The 22,997-nt window shown below is 37.5% G+C and overlaps 1 protein-coding gene across 1 annotated transcript in view; it reads left to right on the top strand.

Moving 5' to 3' along the window:
- The first annotated feature begins 212 nt into the window (after positions 1–212).
- The window catches only part of LOC118552735 (ankyrin repeat domain-containing protein 26-like), a 33,799-nt gene continuing 11,014 nt past the window's right edge, over positions 213–22,997 (top strand). Inside the window, exons 1-6 of the mRNA XM_078073998.1 lie at positions 213–269; positions 8,302–8,395; positions 10,658–10,686; positions 10,780–10,852; positions 15,089–15,168; positions 17,603–17,760. Coding sequence (XP_077930124.1) covers positions 213–269; positions 8,302–8,395; positions 10,658–10,686; positions 10,780–10,852; positions 15,089–15,168; positions 17,603–17,698 — 429 coding nt within the window. The 3' untranslated portion in view covers positions 17,699–17,760. The remainder of the gene's footprint in view (positions 270–8,301; positions 8,396–10,657; positions 10,687–10,779; positions 10,853–15,088; positions 15,169–17,602; positions 17,761–22,997) is intronic.

Below are 22,997 nucleotides of genomic sequence, written 5' to 3' on the forward strand. Positions count from 1 at the left end.
GATATTTTTCTTTTGCTGTCTTTCTTTTTAAGTATCCCGACTACTACCAACTTTTTCTTCCTGAAAATAATTCAACCCTCTGAAAATCTTTACTGCTATTACTTTTATTTTATTGAAATATTCATGAGTGGGGATAAGCTTGTACATATGTTTAAAATTCATAATAATACATGGTCTCATTAATGTATCTGTGACTGTATTTTACAGTTACGATGTCAGCATTGGGATTAGGAGAAGAGGAAGATGGAGAATCACCTTGGGATTCTGAGGTACTGTTTTCTTATTATTTTAAAATATAAGCATTGAATGATGTTAAAGCATAAAAGGGATGCTTAGACTTTACTCTGTCATCTCTGCATTTGCCCATAAAAACTATTTCCTTATACTTTTTACCTGTAATTGATAAAATAATTATGTGCTAAATATAATAATACAGCATAATACAGTTCTGCTAGTTTGCAAGCTTAACTTAATGAAAGCTGTGTAGTATTATTGCAGAAAACTGAGGCTTAGGAGTGATAAGGAATTAGTTTGCGTTTTGAAATTAAGTTATCCAAAAAACTAAAGAATTACTCCAGGCCAACCTATGGCCGGATGTGATTCTGTGGTGTATATGGATGTGCAAAATTCCTGATGAGATCTAGAAAGTTTGGATTATAGTTTTTTACAACTTGGAACTTGAAAAGCTAATGCCTGGGACTTGAAAGTATTTATATCTATCTATCTATCTATCTATCTATCCTGGTTCTGTCACTGGTAGCTGTGGGATCCCAGAAAAACTTGTTTAACCTGTTTGAATGTCAGTGACCTCATTCATAAAAATGGTACTAATACCTACCTCTCAGGTATGTGTAATGAACAAATGTGGTAACAAATGTGAAAACACTTTGTATACTGTAAAGGCTGCTATAGAGATATAGGACAAAAAAGATCACAGCCGTATTTAGTGATTTATTCAATATTGAGGACACTTTTTTTTAAATGTGAAGATTTCTGAAGGACAGTAAAATAAATGGCAGTAGTGTCAAGAAAAGAATGGGAAAGTAAGAACGGGCAGGTGGATTTCTAAGTTGGGGTATGTTACGTTTCAGTGACATTGTATAGGTATACAGTTGACCCTTGAACAGGATGAGGTTGAATTGTGGGTCCACTGACACACAGACTTATTTTTTTGATACAGTGCAGTGCTGTTAATCTGTTTTCTCTTCCTTATGATTTTCTTAATAAACTTTTCTTTATATTGTAAGAATACAGCATATAATACATATAACATACAAAATGTGTTCATTGACTTTACATTATTGGTAAGGTCAGCATCAGGTTATAATTTTCTCTGACCTTCCAAGCTCAGTTTACAGAGTCAATGGCCAAATGAGGATTAAGATGTAGATTAGATCTAGAGAGCATATACGAGGTCTTCTATTTAAATGTTTTGGTTTTTAATTTACATTTTTCCTATTTTTAAGTCTAATTGCTTTTAAAGTAGGAAGTTCAATAGGAGATTAGTAGTGAAGTTTTTGGGGAATCAAAAGTTAGATGTGGATTTTTGACTGCACGGCTGTCAACGCCCTTAACCCTTGCATTGTGTAAGGGCCGACAGTATAGTGACTTGGTATTTGAGACCTTCTCAGCGAGGTGATTTTATTTATTTTTTAGAGAGAGAGAGAGAGCGTGTGAGAGGGGTGGGGAGGGGCAGAAGAAGAGGGAGAGAGAGAATTCCAAGTAGGCTTCATGCTCAGCACGGAGCCTGACATGGGGCTTGATCTCATGACCCTGAGATCATGAACTGAGCTGAAATCAAGAGTTGGACACTTAACTGACGCTGCCATGCAGGCACCCCCTCAGTGAGATTATTTTAAATGTTTTGACCTTAAATACATTTCTGTTATTAAATATCAGCTACGTACCAAGCTGTGTAAGTTGAGGGGTTAGGCTGTAGTGGTAGGAGCAGAAAAAAATAAGGAAACAACAATCCATTGTAAGTTACTGTAAGTGCTTCATATAAAGAAAATGGAAATGTTAGGTTAGGGAATTTTGGGGGAGTTTGTAATTAGGATGGGGATGAGAATGGGAGTGGAATTTTGTTAGTCAGGAAAGATCTCTCTGAATGTGGCAAGAGCCGCCAAGTGGTGGATGAGAAGGACCAGTCGTGCGAAGGTCTTGGAGAAGGACATTCTAGACGGAGAGAACCATGGATCACATCTATTCATCATTTCACTCTTATGTCTTGGAATGACCAGGAAGCAGGAAGATCCACCCCATTGTCATAATCATTGTTATTGTTGTGTGTAGAAAAGAAAATGTGCATACTAAAATAAGTGCCTGGTACATTTTAGGTAATTAATAAATAAATGTTCTTATTCTTCCCTTATGAAAGCTTACTATACTTTTTTTTTTTTTAATTTTATTATGTTATATTAGTCACCATACATTACATCATTAGTTTTTGATGTAGTGATCCACGATCCATTGTTTTCGTATAACACCCAGTGCTCCATGCAGTACGTGCCCTCCTTAATACCCATCTCCAGGCTAACCAATCCCCCCTCGCCCCCCCCTCTAAAACCCTGTTTGTTTCTCAGGTCCATAGTCTCTCTTGGTTCATCTCTCCCTCCAATTCCCCCCGCCCATTTTTCCCTTCCTTCTCCTAATGTCCTCCATGTTATTCCTTATGTTCCACAAATAAGTGAAACCATATGATAATTGACTTTCTCTGCTTGACTTAGTTCACTTAGTATAATCTCCTCCAATCCCATCCATGTTGATGTAAAAGTTGGGTATTCATCTTTTCTGATGGCTGAGTAATATTCCATTGTATATATGGACCACATCTTCTTTATCCATTCATCTGTTGAAGGGCATCTAGGCTCTTTCCACAGTTTGGCTATTGCGGACATTGCTGCTATGAACATTGGGGTGCATATGGCTCTTCTTCTCACTACATCTGTGTCTTTGGGGTAAATACCCAATAGTGCAATTGCTGGGTCATAGGGTAGCTCTATTTTTAAATTTTTGAGGAACCTCCACACTGTTTTCCAAAGTGGCTATACAACTTGCATTCCCACCAACAGTGTAAGAGGGTTCCCCTTTCTCCACAACCTCTCCAACATTTGTTGTTTCTTTCCCTGTCCATTTTTGCCATTCTAACTGGTGTAAGGTGGTATCTCAATGTGGTTTTGATTTGGATTTCCCTGATGGCTAATGATGATGAACATGTTTTCATGTGTCTGTTAGCCATTTGTATGTCTTCTTCAGAGAAGTGTCTGTTCATCTCTTCTGCCCACTTTTTGACTTGATTATTTGTTTTTTGGGTGTTGAGTTTGAGAAGTTCTTTATAGATTTTGGATACCAGCCCTTTATCTGTAGTGCCATTTGCAAATATCTTCTCCCATTCTGTGGGTTGCCTCTTTGTTTTGTTGACTGTTTCCTTTGCTGTGCAGAAGCTTTTTATCTTGATGAAGTCCCAAAAGTTCATGTTTGCTTTTGTTTCACTAGCTTTTGGAGATGTATCTTGAAAGAAGTTGCTGTGGGCGATGTCGAAGAGGTTACTGCCTATGTTCTCCTCTAGGATTTTGATGGATTCCTGTCTCACATTGAGGTCTTTCATCCACTTTGAGTTTATCTTTGTGAATGGTGTCAAGAGAATGGTCGAGTTTCATTCTTCTGCATGTGGCTGTCCAATTTTCCCAGCACCATTTATTGAAGAGACTGTCTTTTTTCCATTGCATGTTTTTTCCTGCTTTGTCAAAGATCATTTGACCATAGAGTTGAGGGTCCATATCTGGGTTCTCTATTCTGTTCCATTGGTCTGTATGTCTGTTTTTGTGCCAGTACCATGCTGTCTTGGTGATCACTGCTTTGTAATATAGCTTGAAATCGGGCAACGTGATGCCCCCAGCTTTGTTTTTCTTTTTCAACATCTCCTTGGCGATTCGGGGTCTTTTCTGATTCCATACAAATTTTAGGATTGTTTGTTCCAGCACTTTGAAAAATGTCATTGGAATTTTGATCGGGATGGCATTGAAGGTATAGATTGCTCTGGGTAGCATAGACATTTTAACAATGTTTATTCTTCCGATCCATGAGCATGGAGTATTTTTCCATCTTTTTGTGTCTTCTTCAATTTCTTTCATGAGTGTTTTGTAGTTCCTAGAGTATAGATCCTTTACCTCTTTGGTTAGGTTTATTCCGAGGTATCTTAGGGTTTTCGGTGCTATTGTAAATGGAATCGTTTCTTTAATTTCTCTTCCTGCAGTTGCGTTGTTAATGTATAAGAAAGCAACTGATTTCTGTGCATTGATTTTGTATCCTGCCACATTACTGAATTGCTGGATGAGTTCTAGTAATTTGGGGGTGGAATCTTTTGGGTTTTCCACATAAGGTATCATGTCATCTGCGAAAAGAGAGAGTTTGACTTCTTCTTTGCCAATTTGAATACCTTTTATTTCTTTTTGTTGTCTGATTACTGTTGCTAGGACTTCTAGTACTATGTTGAACAACAGTGGTGAGAGTGGGCACCCTTGACGTGTTCCTGATCTTAAGGGAAAGGCTCTCAGCTTTTCCCCATTGAGGATGATATTCGCTGTGGGTTTTTCATAGATGGATTTTATGAGCTTGAGGATTGTTCCCTCTATCCCTATACTCTGGAGAGTTTTAATCAGGAAAGGATGTTGTATTTTGTCAAATGCTTTTTCTGCATCAATTGAGAGGACCATATGGTTCTTCTCCCTCCTCTTATTAATGTGTTCTATCACATTGATTGATTTGCGAATGTTGAACCACCCTTGCCTTTGCAGTATCCCATAGGTTTTGGACCGATGTGTTTTCGTTCTCATTGATTCCATGAATTGTTTAAGTTCTTCTTTGATTTCTTGGTTGACCCAAACATTCTTGAGCAGCGTGGTCTTTAGCTTCCAAGTGTTTGAATTTCTGCCAAATTTTCTCTTGTGGTTGAGTTCCAGTTTTAGAGCATTGTGGTCTGAGAATATGCAGGGAATAATCTCAATCTTTTGGTATTGGTTGAGACCTGATTTGTGACCCAGTATATGGTCTATTCTGGAGAAAGTTCCATGTGCGCTCGAGAAGAATGAGTATTCTGTTGTTTTAGGGTGCAATGTTCTGTAAATATCTATGAGGTCCATCTGGTCCAATGTATCATTCAAAGCTCTTGTTTCCTTGTTGATTTTCTGCTTAGATGATCTGTCCATTGCTGAGAGTGGAGTATTGAGGTCTCCTACAATTAACGTATTGTTATCAATATGACTTTATTTTGGTTAACAGTTGGCTTATGTAGATGGCTGCTCCCATGTTGGGGGCATAGATATTTACAATTGTTAGATCTTCTTGTTGGATAGACCCTTTAAGAATGATAGAGTGTCCTTCTGTGTCTCTTATTACAGACTTAAGTTTAAAATCTAATTTGTCTGATATAAGAATTGCTACCCCAGCTTTCTTTTGAGGTCCGCTGGCATGGAAGATAGATCTCCATCCCTTCACTTTCAGTCTGGATGTATCTTTAGGTTCAAAATGAGTCTCTTGAAGACAGCATATGGAAGGGTCCTGTCTTTTGATCCAATCTGCAACCCTGTGCTGTTTTATGGGAGCATTTAGGCCATTCACGTTGAGAGTGATTATTGAAAGATATGAATTAATTGTCATCATGTTGCCTGTGAAGACCTTGTTTTTATAGATTGTCACTGTAAATTTCTGTTGTAGATCACTCTTGGGGTCTTTCTCCTTTTATAGAACCCCCCTTAATATTTCTTGCAGGGCCGGCTTAGTGGTCGCATATTCTTTCAACTTCTGCCAGTTGTGGAAGCTCTGCATGTCTCCATCCATTCTAAATGAAAGCCTTGCCGGATACAGTGTTCTTGGCTGCATGTTCTTCTCATTTAGTATCCTGAATATGTCTTGCCAGGCCTTTCTGGCTTGCCAGGTCTCTGTGGATAGGTCTGACGTTATTCTGATGTTCTTCCCTCTGTACGTAAGGAATCTCTTCCCCCTAACTGCCCTTAAGATGGTTTCCTTGGTTCTAAGATTTGCAAGTTTTACTATTACATGCCGGGGTGTTGGCCTGTTTTCCTTGATCTTGGGAGGGGTCCTCTCTGCCTCTAGGACTCGAATGTTTGTTTCATTCCCCAGATTAGGGAAGTTCTCAGCTACGATTTGCTCAAATACATCTTCTAGCCCTCTCTCTCTCTCCACTCCCTCCGGGGTTCCAATTATTCTGACATTGGAACGCCTCATGGTGTCACTTATTTCTCTGATTCTATTTTCATGGATTCTGAATTGTTTTTCCCTGGCCTCCTCTTTTCCCTTTTTATCTATTATACTGTCTTCCAGATCGCTTATTCTCTCTTCTGTCTCAGTTACCCTAGCTGTTAGATTATCTAGATTGGATTGGATCTCATTGATAGCATTTTTAAGTTCTGCCAATTCACCTTTTATTTCTGCCCTTAGAGACTCTATGTTGCCATTAATTGATTTCTCCATTCTAGCCATTGTCTTCACAATTGCTACCCTGAATTCCATCTCCAATATCTTGGTTATATCTGCATCCATTTGTAAATCTGCAGCATAAGTCATAATCTCTGAGTCTTTTCTGTTTTGGGGGCTCCTCCTCCTAGTCATTCTGTTGATGGGTGTTTGAGGGAATGTATAGAGTCCAAATTATTGACCAGAACCCAAGCAAGATGCACCTGTTTTCTTGGGACCTTAGGGTTGCTGGCCTCTTGTTTTCCCAGCCTGTCTTCTGCGGGAGGGGCCTGCCACGCTGTTACTCAGGCAACCCTGTTTGGGCAGTTGCCCTGCCCCCTGTGGCGGGGGATGGGCTCAGCGGGAATTAGTCTTTGGGGCTTTTGTTCTCTGGCGCCTTTCCCTGGCGGCTTTCCGCGTCTCTTCTGCGAGTCAGAGCAGAAGAGACCATTTCCAACCCTCTGCCTCAGAGCAGAGAGACCACAGTCTGTTCTTCAGTGAGCTCTCCAGGCCACACTGTCTCCGTTTCTGTCCGTGCTGCTATAAACTGCAGCGTCCTGGGTTGTGCGCCCCTCCGCAGCGCCCCCAGTCCTGCCTCCAGGTTGGGGCACGTCTCTGCCGTTTGTGCTTCTAAAACCGCCAGCTGCTCCCAGTTGGCGCGTGTGCGCAACTCCTCCGCTCGGGGTTCCCACCCTGGGGGTTGCAGTTCAAGGGCGGGACACGGCGCACCGTGTTTCCCTCTCGGAGGCTGCAGTTCGCGTGCGCGTGACCATCGCTCCGGGTTTCTGTCCAGGGGGCTGCGGTTCGCGTGCGCGCGACCCCGCCGGTCTGGTTTTCCACGCCAGGGGCTGCCCTAATGTTCTTTCCCGACGCTACTGGTCTGCGAGTCTGTGCCCCGTCCGCAGTGCGCGAGGCTGTCACTCACAGGCGGTGCAGGATCCCCACGGCCAGGCACCCTCCCACTGCCGTTTATCCTCCGATATCTGCCCGCAGAATCAGGGCTCTCCGCTTCGTACCTCAAAACCAACTGCCTGCAATATTCTGTTTGTAGAGATCCAGATCTTCTTACATCTCAGGCTGGTTTCGTGGGTGCTCAGAGTGGTCTGGTAGATATCCAGCTCAATTCCGGGGGCCAGTTGAAATAGGGTCCCCTACTCCTCCACCACTTTCCCCCCTCCGCTTACTATACTTTTTGAAGAGTTTCATACCTGTATCTAAAATTTTTTGCTATTATTTAAATATAATTTCAAGAAAAGTTTTTCTTCCTACTTTGCCGTTTCATTCAACCATTTCTCCTATCAATAAAAATTCCAAGCCTTTGTTTATCTAAATGAAGCAGCAGCTACCACAGTGTTCTGTTTATACTCAACATGATATACTCCAAGGCTTCTCATCATGTCAAGTATCTTACTTTAGCACTGAAAAAGTTTCTGCCATTAGGAACAGTTTAAATCTGTAGCAAATATACTTATTAAAGAATTTGTTTAAATACATATTTTTAATGTCCTTTTATTTTGGTGGGAAATGCAAAGGAGAGTTAGGTGTTTTGTTAGTTCCTGTTGAAATGTACATATAAATCAGTCTTCTGTCTATGAAAGTATTTACTCTGGCCTTCCATGTTCAGTTTACAGAGTCAGTGGGCAAGTGTAGATTAAAATATACACTTAATCTAGAAAGCATATATGAGGTTTTTAGATGTTTTGGTTTTCAATACATGCTTTTGTTATCTGTAAGTCTGATTGCTGTTAAAGTAGGAAATTCAGATATTTTCTTAGAAAAGGATTAGGAAGTCTTTATGCAGCTCATTTTTGATGTTAATTTGAACAGAGTATTTCTGAGAGTCTTCCAAAGAAAGACATTAAACATTTATTTGGAGCTGCAGATCAGAAAGGACCACGTATATTAAATGAACAAATAGAAGGTAAGAATTGTATTTTCTTAAAAAGTCATTTGATAGAATGTTAATTTAAAATGGGAATACTGATATGTTCTAATATCCAAAGAAAGTCACCTATTAAATGCATAGAAAGGAGAAAGATGTGAAAAGGAGATCAATTGTATATCTTATCAGGTGTCAGCAACAGATTAAATTGAGAGTGCCACTGAAGGAGCTAAATGACTGGTTCCATTTCAAGATACTCTAAGACCTAAGGAACATCAGGAAATAAGAGGAAAAGAGGGAATGATGAGAAAGGCGGAGAGTACCGGGAGTAAATGAAGGACAAAGCAGCTCTTTATAGTGGAAGGTGGTAACATAAAATAATTCTTTTAAAAGGAAGAGCAGAGTATTTGAAATGCAGGAATAATATCAAGTGAGCTTCCAGCACCAAAGTTTGTCAGAGACGTATGCCAAAATTTCTCCACTCTTACTGATTTCCTCACTGTTGGGAAGACATTAAGGACTGGCGTAGCTGATTATGCAGAGCTATGTCCTAGTCAGCTATAAATGTATATATCTTAATGTCATATAAAATGGTGGCACTTCATAAGATAGTATCATTTAGTGCAAAATAAGAGAATTGGAAGGAAGAAGAGAGCAGGGTCAGTTAGGGGGAGATCAAGGAAGCTTTAGCCCTGATAAAAAGTCCATTAGAAAGTTTATGACTTTTTTTTAAATTTTATTTATTTATTTGACACAGAGAGAGAGACAGCGAGAGAGGGAACACAAGCAGGGAGAGTGAGAGAGGGAGAAGCAGGCTTCCCGCCAAGCAGGGAGCCCAGTGCGGGGCTCGATCCCAGGAGCCTGAGACCATGACCTGAGCTGAAGGCAGACGCTTAACAACTGAGCCACCCAGGCACCCCAAAAGTTTATGACTTTTAATACATTTTCAGTTTTGGAGAATCAATAGTGACAAACTTGAGGCTTTTTCTAGAAGGTTCAGTTAAGGTAAAGGAATGTGGCAACAGACTCAGTATGGACCAGAATTTCTCAAATTTTAGTGAATCATCCGAGACCTTGTTAAAAATGCACATTGTGAGCAGCAGGTCTGGGATTCTGCATTCTGACTTCTCAGGTGATGCCAGTGTTGGTGGTCCTTGGGTCATGTGCTCCGTAGCAAGGATGTAGACTTCCCTTTAGAGAAATCTGGAAGGGCCATTGGATAGTTCAAGACATAATAGGATCAAGGAAAAGCATTATTTTGTTTTTATTGCTGAGCATGTTTTTAGCTAGAGGGGAGCAAGGAGATGCAGAAATAGAGGTTATAGATGTACCATACTATTGCTAAACAAAGAGGAAAGAAGTGGTGGAGATAATCCGTTATAAAAGGGATGTAAAAGCAGAACAATCAAGAACATAGATCCAGAAATTACTTTTTTAAAAAATTTATTTATATTAAGGAGAGAGCAAGCGAGCGACCAGCGCGAGGGGCAACGGGAGAGGGAGAGAGTATTCTTAAGCAGACTCCCTGCTGAGCCTGGAGCGCGATGCGGGGCTCAATCCCAGGACCCAGACATCATGATCTGAGCCGAAATCAAGAGCCAGGCACTCCCAGAAATTACTTTTGAAGAAGGTGGATAGTGAAGGGAAGGAGGGAAGAAAGAGAGGCGTGTTAGCTAGGAAATTTTGGAGTTGATGAGGAAGGTCGAGAGAATTCACTTTAGATGGCTTGAGTATATTTCCACTAAAACATTAAATTACAGCTGCTCCACAAAGAATACTGAAAGCAGATGGAGTGCTAAAGTTGGGGTAAAACAGCCACTCTTTCATCCTCCTCAGATCTATGGGACATCAAAGATCTCTGTTGTATTGGTATTCATTATTCCAATGAGATTAATTTGAATATGAAAGCTTCGGCTATTTTTTTTTTAAGATAGCTAATTTTTTGATATGATAGCTGTTTCCAAAAACCTTTTAAAGACTAACATGATCTACCAAATCAAACTAATTTTGGAAACCAAAGAGATTATAGGGTTCATTCTCTAAATGCTACAAATGTTATTATCAGTAAGTATGACACTGAATACATATATTTGCATTTTTTTTCAATATTTATAATGGGTTCATATTTCTCTCTTGTCGTTGTCCTAACCCACCTTCCTATCTCCAGAAACAGAACACCAAAACCTAATGTAATCATTTTCAGAGCCAAGCATGAGGATTCAGCTTAGTACTAACTGCATGAATGTTTAGTTGCCTTTCATGTTTACATATAATTAACATTATGTCCATTTTACTTTTCAGATTCTCCTAAAAGTTATCCTTACGTGAAGGTAAAACGTTTATATTTTTATTTTGAATTTTTAACTACCGATTGTATGAAAGGTCCATCATGTCTTAATCATATTGTTTTAATACCCATTCAGTCTACCGTTGAAGTGAAAGATTCTGTTCCTAATAAAACAGTGGAATTGAAGGAAAAACAAACATCCAACTCAGGTAAATTTTACAATACAAATTTCACAGTGGAAAGAAGTACACTAAAATATTTGAAATGCTCACAGTCTTCTTATCCTGAATTCTTCTTTTTTTTTTTTGGTGGCAAATTTAACTGAAGGATTTGACATAGATAAGGTGGATACCATTGTTGATACCCATGTTTGAACAAAAGATATTTATAAGCATAAGAAAAAGAGATTTTTAAAATGTAAGCTTTAGCTCTAGTTTCTGCTTTTATGTTTTGAAATGCTGAAGTTCCCAGTTTGGAATCCCATTACTTCCTTGGGATTCCCAGAAGTTAATTATTAGACTCTCAGATTTTTCCAGTGTTCACAATGTTTATTTCAATTCTGACCTTTCCCTAGAGTAAAGCTTCACTTGCTATCATGTCAATTGTGTTTTAAGTTTATTTCTTCTTAGTGTTATTATGTTGATCATCTTAAGCCAAACAGATGTTCTGATTAGCGGACTCTCTCTCTCTGTGTGTGTGTGTGTGTGTGTGTGTGTGTGTGTATGGTGTCTTTGATTATTAAAACTGTGGGAAGTAATTAGTTCTATCCTAATATTTGGTAGACACAGTCTTTTAAAACCGTAATTCTGAAACTTATTGGCCTTAGGGTCCTTTTATACTATTTAAAAATTATTAAGAATTCCAAAGAACTTATGTTTAAGTGTTGATATTTACCATATTAGAAATTAAAACAAGCATACACGATCATACATTGTTAGCCGTTAGAGCTCTGACCCACTAATCATGCGAGTTGTGATACTATCACGTATCCTATCTTTAGAAAACTTAACTGTACACTTAATAAGAGAATGAGAGTGAAAATGCCAAATGACATTTAGCATTATTGAATGGATGGATCTTGGAACTCCGGGGACTCTCAGATGACATGGGAGAACTGTTTTAAAGCATGTACAGGTTTCATGGATACAAAATGATAGAGTGGCCCTTGTGGTGAAATGGGCATTAAGGTTTCATTTCTGCATTCCTTGCTTTTTTCTTTCCCTTGTCTTAAGAGGTTTAAATCAGACAATCTTGTTTAAAATTAAAAAAAGGAAAGTATTTTTGTTATATATTCATTTTCTGTTTCATGGCATTGTAGTTTTTGGATCTAGCATGGACTGAGACTTAGTCTGTTTTTACATGGAAATGATTAGATCACCCGAGGCTTTCATTTCTCAGATAAATTTGTGATGTTTGTCCAAGGCTTAAAAATTTCTGAAGATAGGGACGCCTGGGTGGCTCAGTCAGTTGAGCGTCTGCCTGTGGCTCAGGTCATGATCCCAGGATCCTGGGATCAAGTCCCACATTGGGCTCCTTGCTCAGTGAAGAGCCTGCTTTTCCCTCTGCCCCTGCTGCTCCCCCTGCTTGTGCGCTCTCTCTCTCTCTTCTTCCTCTAAGCAAAGGAACATCTGAATGAGAATTATGAGAAAGTAATTTCCTTTGGGCTAGTTTTTAGCATTCACTTGAGAGTAGGTAGCAGGATTATATTTAGAACTTTGGGACCAGTTGGGAATACTAGGTAGAGATCTAAAGATTGCTTACTCAAAACATAGTTTCTTAGCTTTATTTTATAGCTCTAAATTCACAAGTATTGGTCAAGCTATATTCATTGTAACTAAAAAAAGCACCTTCCCAAATCAAATATTAAAATATTTCCTATGTTCTGTATGACTTTTGTTTTAGAGTTGGCTTTCCGAGCAGTAGTGGGAATAGTTGAGAATTTACTATATAGTATCATCTTCTCAGCTATGTATGCATAGTCCATCTCCTTGTTTTATTATTTTTATTTTATCTTTTCAGAGAGAGAGAGATGGGTGGAGAGAGGGAGAGGGAGAGGGAGAATCCCAAGCAGGCTTCATGCTCAGCACAGGGCCTGATGGGGGGGCTCAATCTCATGACCCTGAGATCATGACCTGAGCCTAAATCAAAAGCTGGACACTTAACTCACTGAGCCACCCAGGTGCCTCTTTATTATTATTGTTGTTATTTAAAATTTTTATTGATTTGAGAGAGAGAGAGAAATTGAGAGAACGAGCGGGAGCAGTGGCAGAGGGAGAAGCAGACTCCCAGCTGAGCAGGGAGCCCGATGCGGGACTTGATCCCAGGACCCTGGGATTATGACCTGAGCCGAAGGCAGCCGTTTAACTGACTGAGCCACCCAGGCACCTCCCTTTATTATTTTTAATAAATAAATGGAATATTGGTTTTAAGGAGCACTATATTATTTAAAACTAATATATGGAAAGTCAATTTTCATTCTACTAAGACACCCTGTCTATTGATTAACCACCTCTAATGTGTGCTCTACTTAATGTACCAGTTCATTCCATGCCTTTTATCAGTCATATGATCAGGTCTTTACTAATAAATCGTACAATATTTTTTTCACCCCTGTAGTTTTATGTTCTTTCTTTCCTTGTAGAATTAACACTGTATTTTCAAAAGATTTTCAATTATCTCCTAGAGTAATGCGTACAGGCAATAAATCCAAAGTTATTTACCTATACAAGTGACTTGTTTGCTGTTACTTCTTCATGAGCTTGGTAGATCCAAGAAGTAGGACTTTTAAAATACCTATAGGCTCCTGTAACAAAGGAAGATCTGAAACTAAAATTATAAATACAAGCAACTTAAAACGTTCGTGTAGATTGTTTCTCTTCTCACTTGATGGCTTTTATAAAGTAATGAGCAAAGTTAGTTCTCTAGGGACCCAAGATTGTGTGTTTATTCATTTAATACAGATTTCTTCTGTACTGTGCCCTGATCATTTTATATCCTCAATATTTCTGGAACCATTCTGTCAGTGCAGGTGTACTTCATCTTTATTTTGCATTACTGCCTTCTAATTCATCTCCCATCTTTTATTACAGTGCCCCTCAAATTCATCCCTTTCCACAGCATTTAGAGTGATCTGTCTCAAATGTAAATATGACTATGAACCACTGTTGAAAATATATTTGTGTCCAGGTATCTTAAAATTACATATAAAGCTTTCAAAATCTTGACTTCCTCTTAGATCCCTGTATTTTAGACAAATATTTACCCTGTTGTGTGCTTCTCTCCCTTTTAGACAAATATTTACCCCGTTGTGTGCTTCTCTCCCTTGTCTTACTACAGCCTTGCATACTCTCCCCGTTTTCCTCCCTCTAACCCCTTTGAATCTGGCTGACCTCACTGTTTTCAGTTTCAGTTCAGGCATTATCTCCAGAAAAACCATTCCTGACACCTTTTATCTACATGCTTCTTTAAACCCGGGTGCCTAGCACTTACTGTGAGCTCCGTAAATAATTACTGAGTAAAATAAAGACTGTTTACACAGAGATGACTTAAGAGATTGCCCCATACAGGGGCACCTGGGTGGCTCAGTCGGTTGAGTGTCCAACTCTTGATTTCGGCTCAGGTCATGACCTCAGAGTTGTGAGATCGAGCCCCGTCTGGGGCTCAGTGCTGGGCTTGGAGCCCGGTCAAGATTCTCTCTCTCTCTCTCTCTCTCTCTGCTCCTCCCCCTCTCCAAAAAAGAGAGAGAGTGAGAGAGATTGTCCCATACAGTCCAGGAGCAAAAGAAATAGATATATAAAGAAGTAATTTACAGTTCAGGTGGTGAAGATACACTAGAAAAATCGGTAAAGTACTAAGGTAGCCCTGAAGAAAGAGACCCCTATTTATCTGGGGAAGAATAGCCATAATCAAGGATGACTTTACATAGCAGTCTGTGTCCTAAAAGATGTGAAGAAATTTATCAAGTAGTAGAGGAAAACATTTCAGGAATGTTTACACTCATCAGGGACATACACCCATAGGAAGGTGGTACACTAATAAAGGCATAAAAAGTACTAATAATTTTGGAAACCATGAATAATGTTGTAGTTGAAGCTTTGGGTGTTAAGAGGTGCTGTTACAAGGTAAAGAATACTCTGTTGTGATTTTATATGTTTCTGCTGCATTATAAAATTTTGTTTCTGATTGTTTTGTTCATTGATGTTAGGTGGATGAACTTGTGAATGAATCTTTGAGATGTTTGTATGTCTTTAACCTGGTGACATTTAGTATTTCCCAAATGCTTTGTTGAAGTTTTCTATAATTAAAAGTATTTCTTAAAGTAAATATTCAGCTAAAGATTAAGTTTACTTTAAACTATCAATAGATAAAATGTCATTTTCTATTTTTAAGAAGGTTATAGCTTTTATCTAACCATTCTAAGTAGTCCATTTTAACTAAATATATAGATTGGCCAGCAGAACTAGACTTAGAAAGGACATCAGAGGAAGAGCAAAAAAGACTTGAAAGTGAAAATAACCACCTACAGGTATGTAAAAAGTTAAATTTAAATTTAAATTTCCGATTTTATATTGTTTTTCCTGCTTTAATAATGTAACATAGTTCAAATGAAATGATCATTTGAATGGACATATTGAAGTCAATAGATTATAATTTAATATTTAGTTTTTATAAAATTTTACAAGTTACAAAACTTAAAATATTGTTAGAATTTATAGTAACTTATACCTAAACTTCATCCTTGGAATTGAGATAAAAAAAAATTCCTGAATATTGTTTGCTTCTTCACATTTTTGTAACTTTTTATGTGATAAAGAAGGTAACATCAAATATTGAATCACATGTTTAAGCAGGTGAAATTATGAGCAGTATAATAATGATGACTAGTGACTTAGACTCATGTAGAAGGAGTAATTTTTCTCAGGGGTTCAAAATGTGCAGTTCTGTATTGCCAGTCACTGATGCCAAGATTAAAGATTTATTTTGCCTTGCGATCTCTCTGTAGTTGACTTCAGAGAGTGGGGTCATAAAATCAGCACAATTGCCTATTGTGGAATCACACCTTCCAGGGTGGGACCTTTGTAGTTGGGTAATAAACAATAACTTTTTCAGTTATTTCATTTCAGCATAGGAAATCAGTAAGTATTATTAACATTTTTCTTATCCACTCTCAGTGGACATTATTTTAGAGCTGTATATAAGCAGATAATTATAGTGATGTATAACACTATCATAGTATATAATTTGAATTGAGATTTAGGAATTTTCTTTCTGATTGATGTTAATTGATCTTGGCTCCTAATAATTGAAAATTTGCCTATTCTCTAGTTATTAATCTTTAAAGAAAATCCTCAAATGCACTGTAGGGGCTCACTATTTAAGGTATGGTGAGATAAAATGCTTTTAAGTTTGTAACATTAAAAATAATCTAATTCATTTTTTGGTAGATGTAACATGTAATGAAATGTTTATTTCAGAAAAACTGACAAAGTTAAGTTTATGGATTTATGTTTTTCTTCTGTCTTAAGCCAGGGCGAGTTATTTGTCACTTCTTTGTTACAATATAGTGACTTGGGAGCAGCTTAACATAGATTAAGAAATTTAACAGTTAAATTTTAATTATTTTCTAATTTTTCTTTGTCCATACTTGATTACTTAAGGATAAAGGTATTTCACAAACATGTATCCTGGCAGAAAAGACATCTGAAAATCAAACCCAGCAAATTAATGTTCCACTTTTGCATCTGCAAAAAATGTCTCGAGAACCAGAAATGAATAAGAAATGTGATAGAGAGGATAATATATCTGTATATTCAGAACATCCTTCTGTGCAAAAGCGTGAGGAAATCTCGATCAAACAAGGCAAATTAGTGTGGAAAAATAATTTAAAACACATCACCAGTGAGTTAAAGCGGAAGTTTGGTGAAACTTGTGAAAAACACAAAATTGCTCCTATCCTAAGGAAGAGTCACTACATGGTAACTTTAAAGAAGGAGCAAACTTAATGGAAATACCTTCTAACTTGACAAATGATAGACTTGATTGTCAGAAAGAGGATATATTTGCAGTGCCTGTCCCTCTAGTATTTCAGGCATTTCCTGAACAAAAAAAGTCTAGTCTCAAATATGCTTGCCAGGCATCTTCTGATTTTTCTTTAAGTGAAAATAAATCAGACTGTGAAAATGATAACCAGACACTGAGCATGTTTTTAACAAAAATAAGGGTTTTAAAAGTGATACAGAAAATAAAAAAGTAAGGAACCCACTCGTTACATTTGAAGTGAAAGAAGACCAAGAGTTTGACATGCAAATGGCAAAAAGTTTGAACCAAAATAGCACTAATTCTAAATTAGACATTGGACGTATACCTCAGTCTAGGGATTCAGAAAGCCATTTTGACAAAAGGTTTTCCCGCTCCAATGAGATGAGACAAATGGCTCAAATAAAAAGGCACAAAAGTTCTGCTGTTACAAACATTTACAAGAAAACAAAAGTCTTGTTCCAGAAGCCATTCTTTGCAGTTAATAACAGTACTAATAACTATAGAAGTATGGAACCCAAATTAGAAAATGTGAGTTCTTCTCCACCATGTAGTTACAGAACATCAGAAGTATGTCTAAATGAAGAATTACAGCAAGATGTTCAAAAGTTTAAGAACGAGATAGGCATGTTACAGATAGACATCCTGGATTTGGAAAAAAAGTTCAACTTCAAAAAGAGGTAGAGGTTCACTTTGCTGCTGCTCTTTTGTTTTTTTCTCGTTATCAATTATCTGAGTCATTTTGATTTTCCACTTAGGAAAAAAGTTCGTGTATAGAATGGGGTTGTCTAAATATGTAATTGTGCTCTCTCTCTGATAAATAAATAAATAAAACCTTTAAGAAATTTATAATTAATGAAAAAAAGTTCTTTTTAATGAATAATGTAGTAACAATTATCCTTAGTATCAAATTTCCATTACAGATTAATGAAGAAAAGAAGAGACACCAAAGTAATGGGACGGCAGTATTAGAAAATGTGTATGCTGTCGCTGCTGCTGCTGCTGGACTAACTCAATAAAGAGAGAGTGGGAAAACTGAAAACCACCTCTTTCCTGTTGGAAAAAAGGAAGATTCTGATGGGTAAGCCTATGGCAATATTTCAATAGTAGGTAATTATTATTTTCCTATAAAACAAATTCTAGTTGGAGGTAACATTCATGATTAACAAATTTTATATTTTTAGTAAGGCTAGTCCCTCCTGGGTGCTAATCAGAAAAATGCAAATAACGAGATACCATTTTTTGCAGTCATAGTGATAAATATTTTATTAAAAAAATAATAACCAAAGTTAGCAAATGTGAGGAAAAAGGCATTCCTATATACTGTTGTTAGATGAAAGTGGTAAATCCTTTCTGAAGGGTGATTTAGCAGTGTGTTTCAAAAATTTTAAATATGCTGTCCCTTTTTTAAATTAATTTTTTAATTTTTTTAAAAGATTTTATTTCTTTACTTGACAGAGAGAGACACAGCGAGAGAGGGAACACAAGCAGGGGGAGTGGGAGAGGGAGAAGCGGGCTTCCTGCGGAGCAGGGAGCCCAATGCGGGGCTCGATCCCGGCACCCAGGGATCATAACCTGAGCCGAAGGCAGACTCTTAATGACTGACCCACCCAGGCACCCCATATGCTGTCCCTTTATTCCAATGCTTCATTGCCAGGACTAGATCCTATAGGAAAACATGACTTGCGTAAACACACACACACACACACACACCACACACACACACACACACGAACACATTCTAAGGACATTTATTGTACATTATTGTATATATAAAATATGACAGATATGTTAAGGATATTTATTATAGCATTGTCATATCAAAAAGTTGGAGATAGTCTAAATCCCGTCAATAAGGAAGTAAGTTGTCACCCCTATAAGACAATGTAACATGCGACCATTTGAAAAAATGAGTTTAGGTCTACAGTGTACTGATTGTTTAACAAAGTATATTTAAAGTGTTCGGTTTGATGTCATGTCTTATGCAAATTTTAGAATGCTTTTAATATCTGCTGAGTTGCAAAAGGAAGTTACCTGCTACACTGGCACTCTATCTTATTACCAACAAAATTGCTAGCTATTAGGTTTTTGGTTTTGGTTCCGTTGAGCTTGAGTGTTCAAATGTTGGACTCTCAAATTGATCTGAATATTACCAAGAGATTTCGTATGTCAGCTTGTCCCATATTCTATATAAACATTTGATTTGGTGATCCTTGTGCTATAAACCAAGATGTTCCTAATGCACTGAATCTTCTTTTGAAGGTACCTTGCATGCATGCTATTAACCTTCCTTTTTAAAGAGAATATATTTCTATATGCACCACACCAAATTTTTCAACAGTGACTTCATATTATATAATTTACGAAAATTCATTTTACAAAATAGGAATATTTTCTGCATTCCAAACCCCTTATACTTCTCTTATAGAATTTTATTTTTTTTAATTTTTTAAATTAAATTTAATTTTTTTTAAAGATTTTATTTATTTATTTGACAGAGAGAGAGAGACAGCGAGAGAGAGAACACAAGCAGGGGGAGTGGGAGAGGGAGAGGCAGGCTTCCCACCGAGCAGGGAGCCCAATGTGGGGCTCGATCCCAGAACCCTGAGACCATGACCTGAGCTGAAGGCAGATGCTTAACAACTGAGCTACCCAGGCGCCCCTCTTATAGAATTTTAATATGACTAATTATTTTGGATATATCCTGGAGTTAGATGATTTTTATCAAGCATGAAATATTGCTGTTGAAACTTAATAGTTTTTCTATGGTCTTTCTAAGCATGAGAAAAAGTGATAATCAGGTTATATAATATTATATCTATATTATATATCTAGAAAATTTTTAAGGAGTCTTTTGGTTTTATAGTTTTGTGAATTATTTAATGCCTTGGTCTGCCTTTTTTTTTTTAAGATTTTATTGATATTAGAGAGAGAGAGTGCGTGGTGGGGGAGAGGGACAAGCGGACTTGGCACTGAGAGCAGAGCCCCATGCGGGGCTCGATCCCACAACCCTGAGATCATGACCTGAGCCAAAATCAAGAGGTTTAACCAACTGAGCCACCTAGGTGCCCCCTTTGTCTGGCATTTTTTTAAAAAAACATTTAGTGCTACATGTATGTAATTTTAAAAATTATATTACAAAATATATTACAGAAATACTACATCATCATTGTGTAAGGATTGAACTAAACAAGAAAATTAAATCATCTATGATCATTCCTCTTAGCTCTGAAATCCTTAAAAGAACCATGTACACTCACTGATCCTGATTTACCTACTATTCATTCTTGAATTCTCTCTGGTAATTTTCACTCCCACTACTCCAGAATTGATTTTTCAAAGGTTACCACTGATTTTCACTTTAATAAATCTAGACATAATTTCTTAGATCTCATTTTATTTGACCTATCAGCAATATTTGACCCAATGGAGAACTCTCTTCTCCAAAATTCTGTCTTCATTTAGCTTTCAGGATGTCACTCACTCACCTGGTTTTCCCCCTGCCTTTCTAGTCTGTACATCTCAGCCTGATTTGCTTCTTTCTCCTCATCCCCCACCTCTTACTTACACATTGACATCTTCCTGGAATCAGTCCTTGATTTTCTTTCTCTTGACTTTTACTATCTTGTATATTCTAATGATCTTCAGGTTTATATCTCCAGCCCAAATCTCTCTGCATAATTCCAGACCTACATATCAAACTGCCTATTTGATATCTCTTTGGGATAGCTATTGGGTATTACGAACTTAACATGTCCAAAATCGAACTACTGATATTCTTTCTTATACTTGCCCTTCTTGTCTTTCCTAATTGAGTTAATGACAGTTCTTCCAGTTGCTCTGCTAGAAAACTTGGTATCATCTTTGACTCATGTCTTTTTCTTTTTCATACATGTCACATCTAATCTGTCAGCAGATCTTGTCAGGTCTTCCTTCAAAATATATCCAGAAGCCAAACACATCTTCCATGACCAAGCCACTATCATCTGTTGTGTGTATAAGTGTAATAATTAACTACTTGGTCTTCTTGTTTGTTCTTTTGTCTTTTCTCTGTTTCCATTAATTCTAAACACAGTGGATCTATTAAAACGTAAGTCAGATTATGTCTTCCTCTGCTCAAAACCTAATTGCCTCCTATTTCACTCAGAGTACATGCCAAAGTTCTTCCTAACACCTACAAGGCCTTGTATGATCTGTTCGTCTTGGTCTCTCCCTGTCTCTTACTGCCTCACTCCTATTTTCTGTCCCTTTCACGCTGTCCAGCCACACTGAATTTCTCACTTTTTTTCCCCTCACTATAAACACTTCAAGCATCCCTCTGTACTTGCTGTTGACTCTAACTGGAGTGCTTTTCCCTCCAATACCCTCATGGCTTGCTTGCTCCTCGCTCCTTCCTTCTTTTTTTTCCCCCCTTCAATTTTTTGCTTAAAAGTTACTTTCTTAGCAAGGCCTTTCTTGGTTATCCCGATTACCTCTTTCCCTACAGCACATCAAAATTTGATTTCTCTGCTTTAGTTTTTCTCCTCTAGTACTATCTTGCCTGTGTAGTTTATTGTGTTTACTTCACTCATGAGTAGGATTTTTATCTGTTCATCGCCATGTCCTCAGTGCCTACAAAACGTTCTAGCATATATAGTTCTATTCACCAAATGTTTATTGAGTGAATGGAGTTTAACCTGCATGTATTGTTTTTTGACATCATACTAACTCTCACTTAAACAAAAAGAAAGTTTGATATGGGTCCATTCTGACAATTTAATCTGTCAGTTGTATGCATTTTTTTTTATTTTGGGGGGCCCAATATTGTGGTCACTTGCTGTTTATTCTTTTACTGGTATTTATGTTAGATTTAATTATGGTAAAATGGATCAGAGGAATAGCAAACTTCATTTATATTTTATTAAGGAAAATGAAATATGGTGGTAAATTATAGGACTTTAAAAATTCTTGCCAAAGGATTATGAGCCCTCAATATCTGAAATAAAAAGATGAAGTTGATAGATAGACCTATGCTGGTCACTTACAGTCTTTTCTGACAGAGCAGTCTGCTATTCTTATATAGGGTTTTGGGAAGAGTAGACTTGAAGGTTTGGGGGACTTTCAGAGAATTAAGTGGTTTGTCATCATCTGAAACACCGTGGTAATTTGGGTGAGACTGTTGTTGATTGGTTGGCACATGAGGCACGTGTATGGAACGGTTTTGTCTCCTATTGGCTTTCTTTTAGAAGGGAGGAGCTGACACTGCTTGGTGGGTGAGTGAGGCCAGTGGGCATTGATCAGTCACACACATTTAAAACTGGTTGTGGTGGCTTCTTGTTCCCATGGCTTCCTATTTGGGTTCCCCCCCCAAGTTTGGGGTGACTTTAACTAGATGTTTTCTATTTAAAAGTTGCTTCTATCAACTGTGTTCAAAAAGAAAGCTATTTCATATTCTGTAATTATAGATTTATTTTTGAGATTTGGGTTAAGAAGAATTGTTTAATAATTGCCCTCAGGAAGATCCTTCTTTTTTGGATGTTAAATTTTAACTAGAAGAGTTATCTGTGTAACAGTTTTAAAACAATAATTGCTAGCTCTGTTTTTGTTTTCAGTGCTCTTAGGGGCTCATGTTCAATTCCTAAATTAATAATCTCCTGTGGGAAATTTCAGTCTTTTGTAAATTTATGTAGCTATATGCTGCTCATATTCTCTTGCATACATTTAGTCCATGAAAAAGTAATTATAATTTTCCGTTGGTAAATCTAGCTTTTTATATTAGGATTAAATACTAGGCTAAAAGTATACAAAAGTTACCAAATCATTTTCTTTAAAAAAATTAAATTTTTTTAAAATTTATTTGTAAGAGATAGAGAAAGAGAGTGAGAGTGAGCGCACAAGCAGGAGGGAGGGGCAGAGGGAGAGGTAGAAGCTCAGTGGGGAGCCTGATGCAGGGCTAGATCCGGGGACCTGGAGATTATGACCTGAGCCGAACGCAGACACTTAACCGACTGAGCCACCCAGGCACCCGCAAATCATTTTATTTTCAAACAAAATTAACCAGGTTATTGCTATTTTTGAGTGATATATATAGTGACATATGAGTATTTTTGAATTTTCTCCAGATTTATTGAGGTATAATTGACAGATAACTGTGTAAGTCTAAGGTATACCTATATTAATTTAATACACTTTTATATTGTAAAATGGTAATAGTGTTAATAACTCCATCATCTCACATAATTATCATTTCTTTTTTAGCAACTCTCTTAGCGACTTTCAAATATATAATACAGTATTGTTAACTGTAATCACCATTCTGTACATTAGACCCTCAGAACT

The sequence above is a fragment of the Halichoerus grypus genome, chromosome 6 (genome assembly GCF_964656455.1).
Source record: "Halichoerus grypus chromosome 6, mHalGry1.hap1.1, whole genome shotgun sequence".
Classification (NCBI taxonomy): Eukaryota; Metazoa; Chordata; class Mammalia; order Carnivora; family Phocidae; genus Halichoerus; species Halichoerus grypus.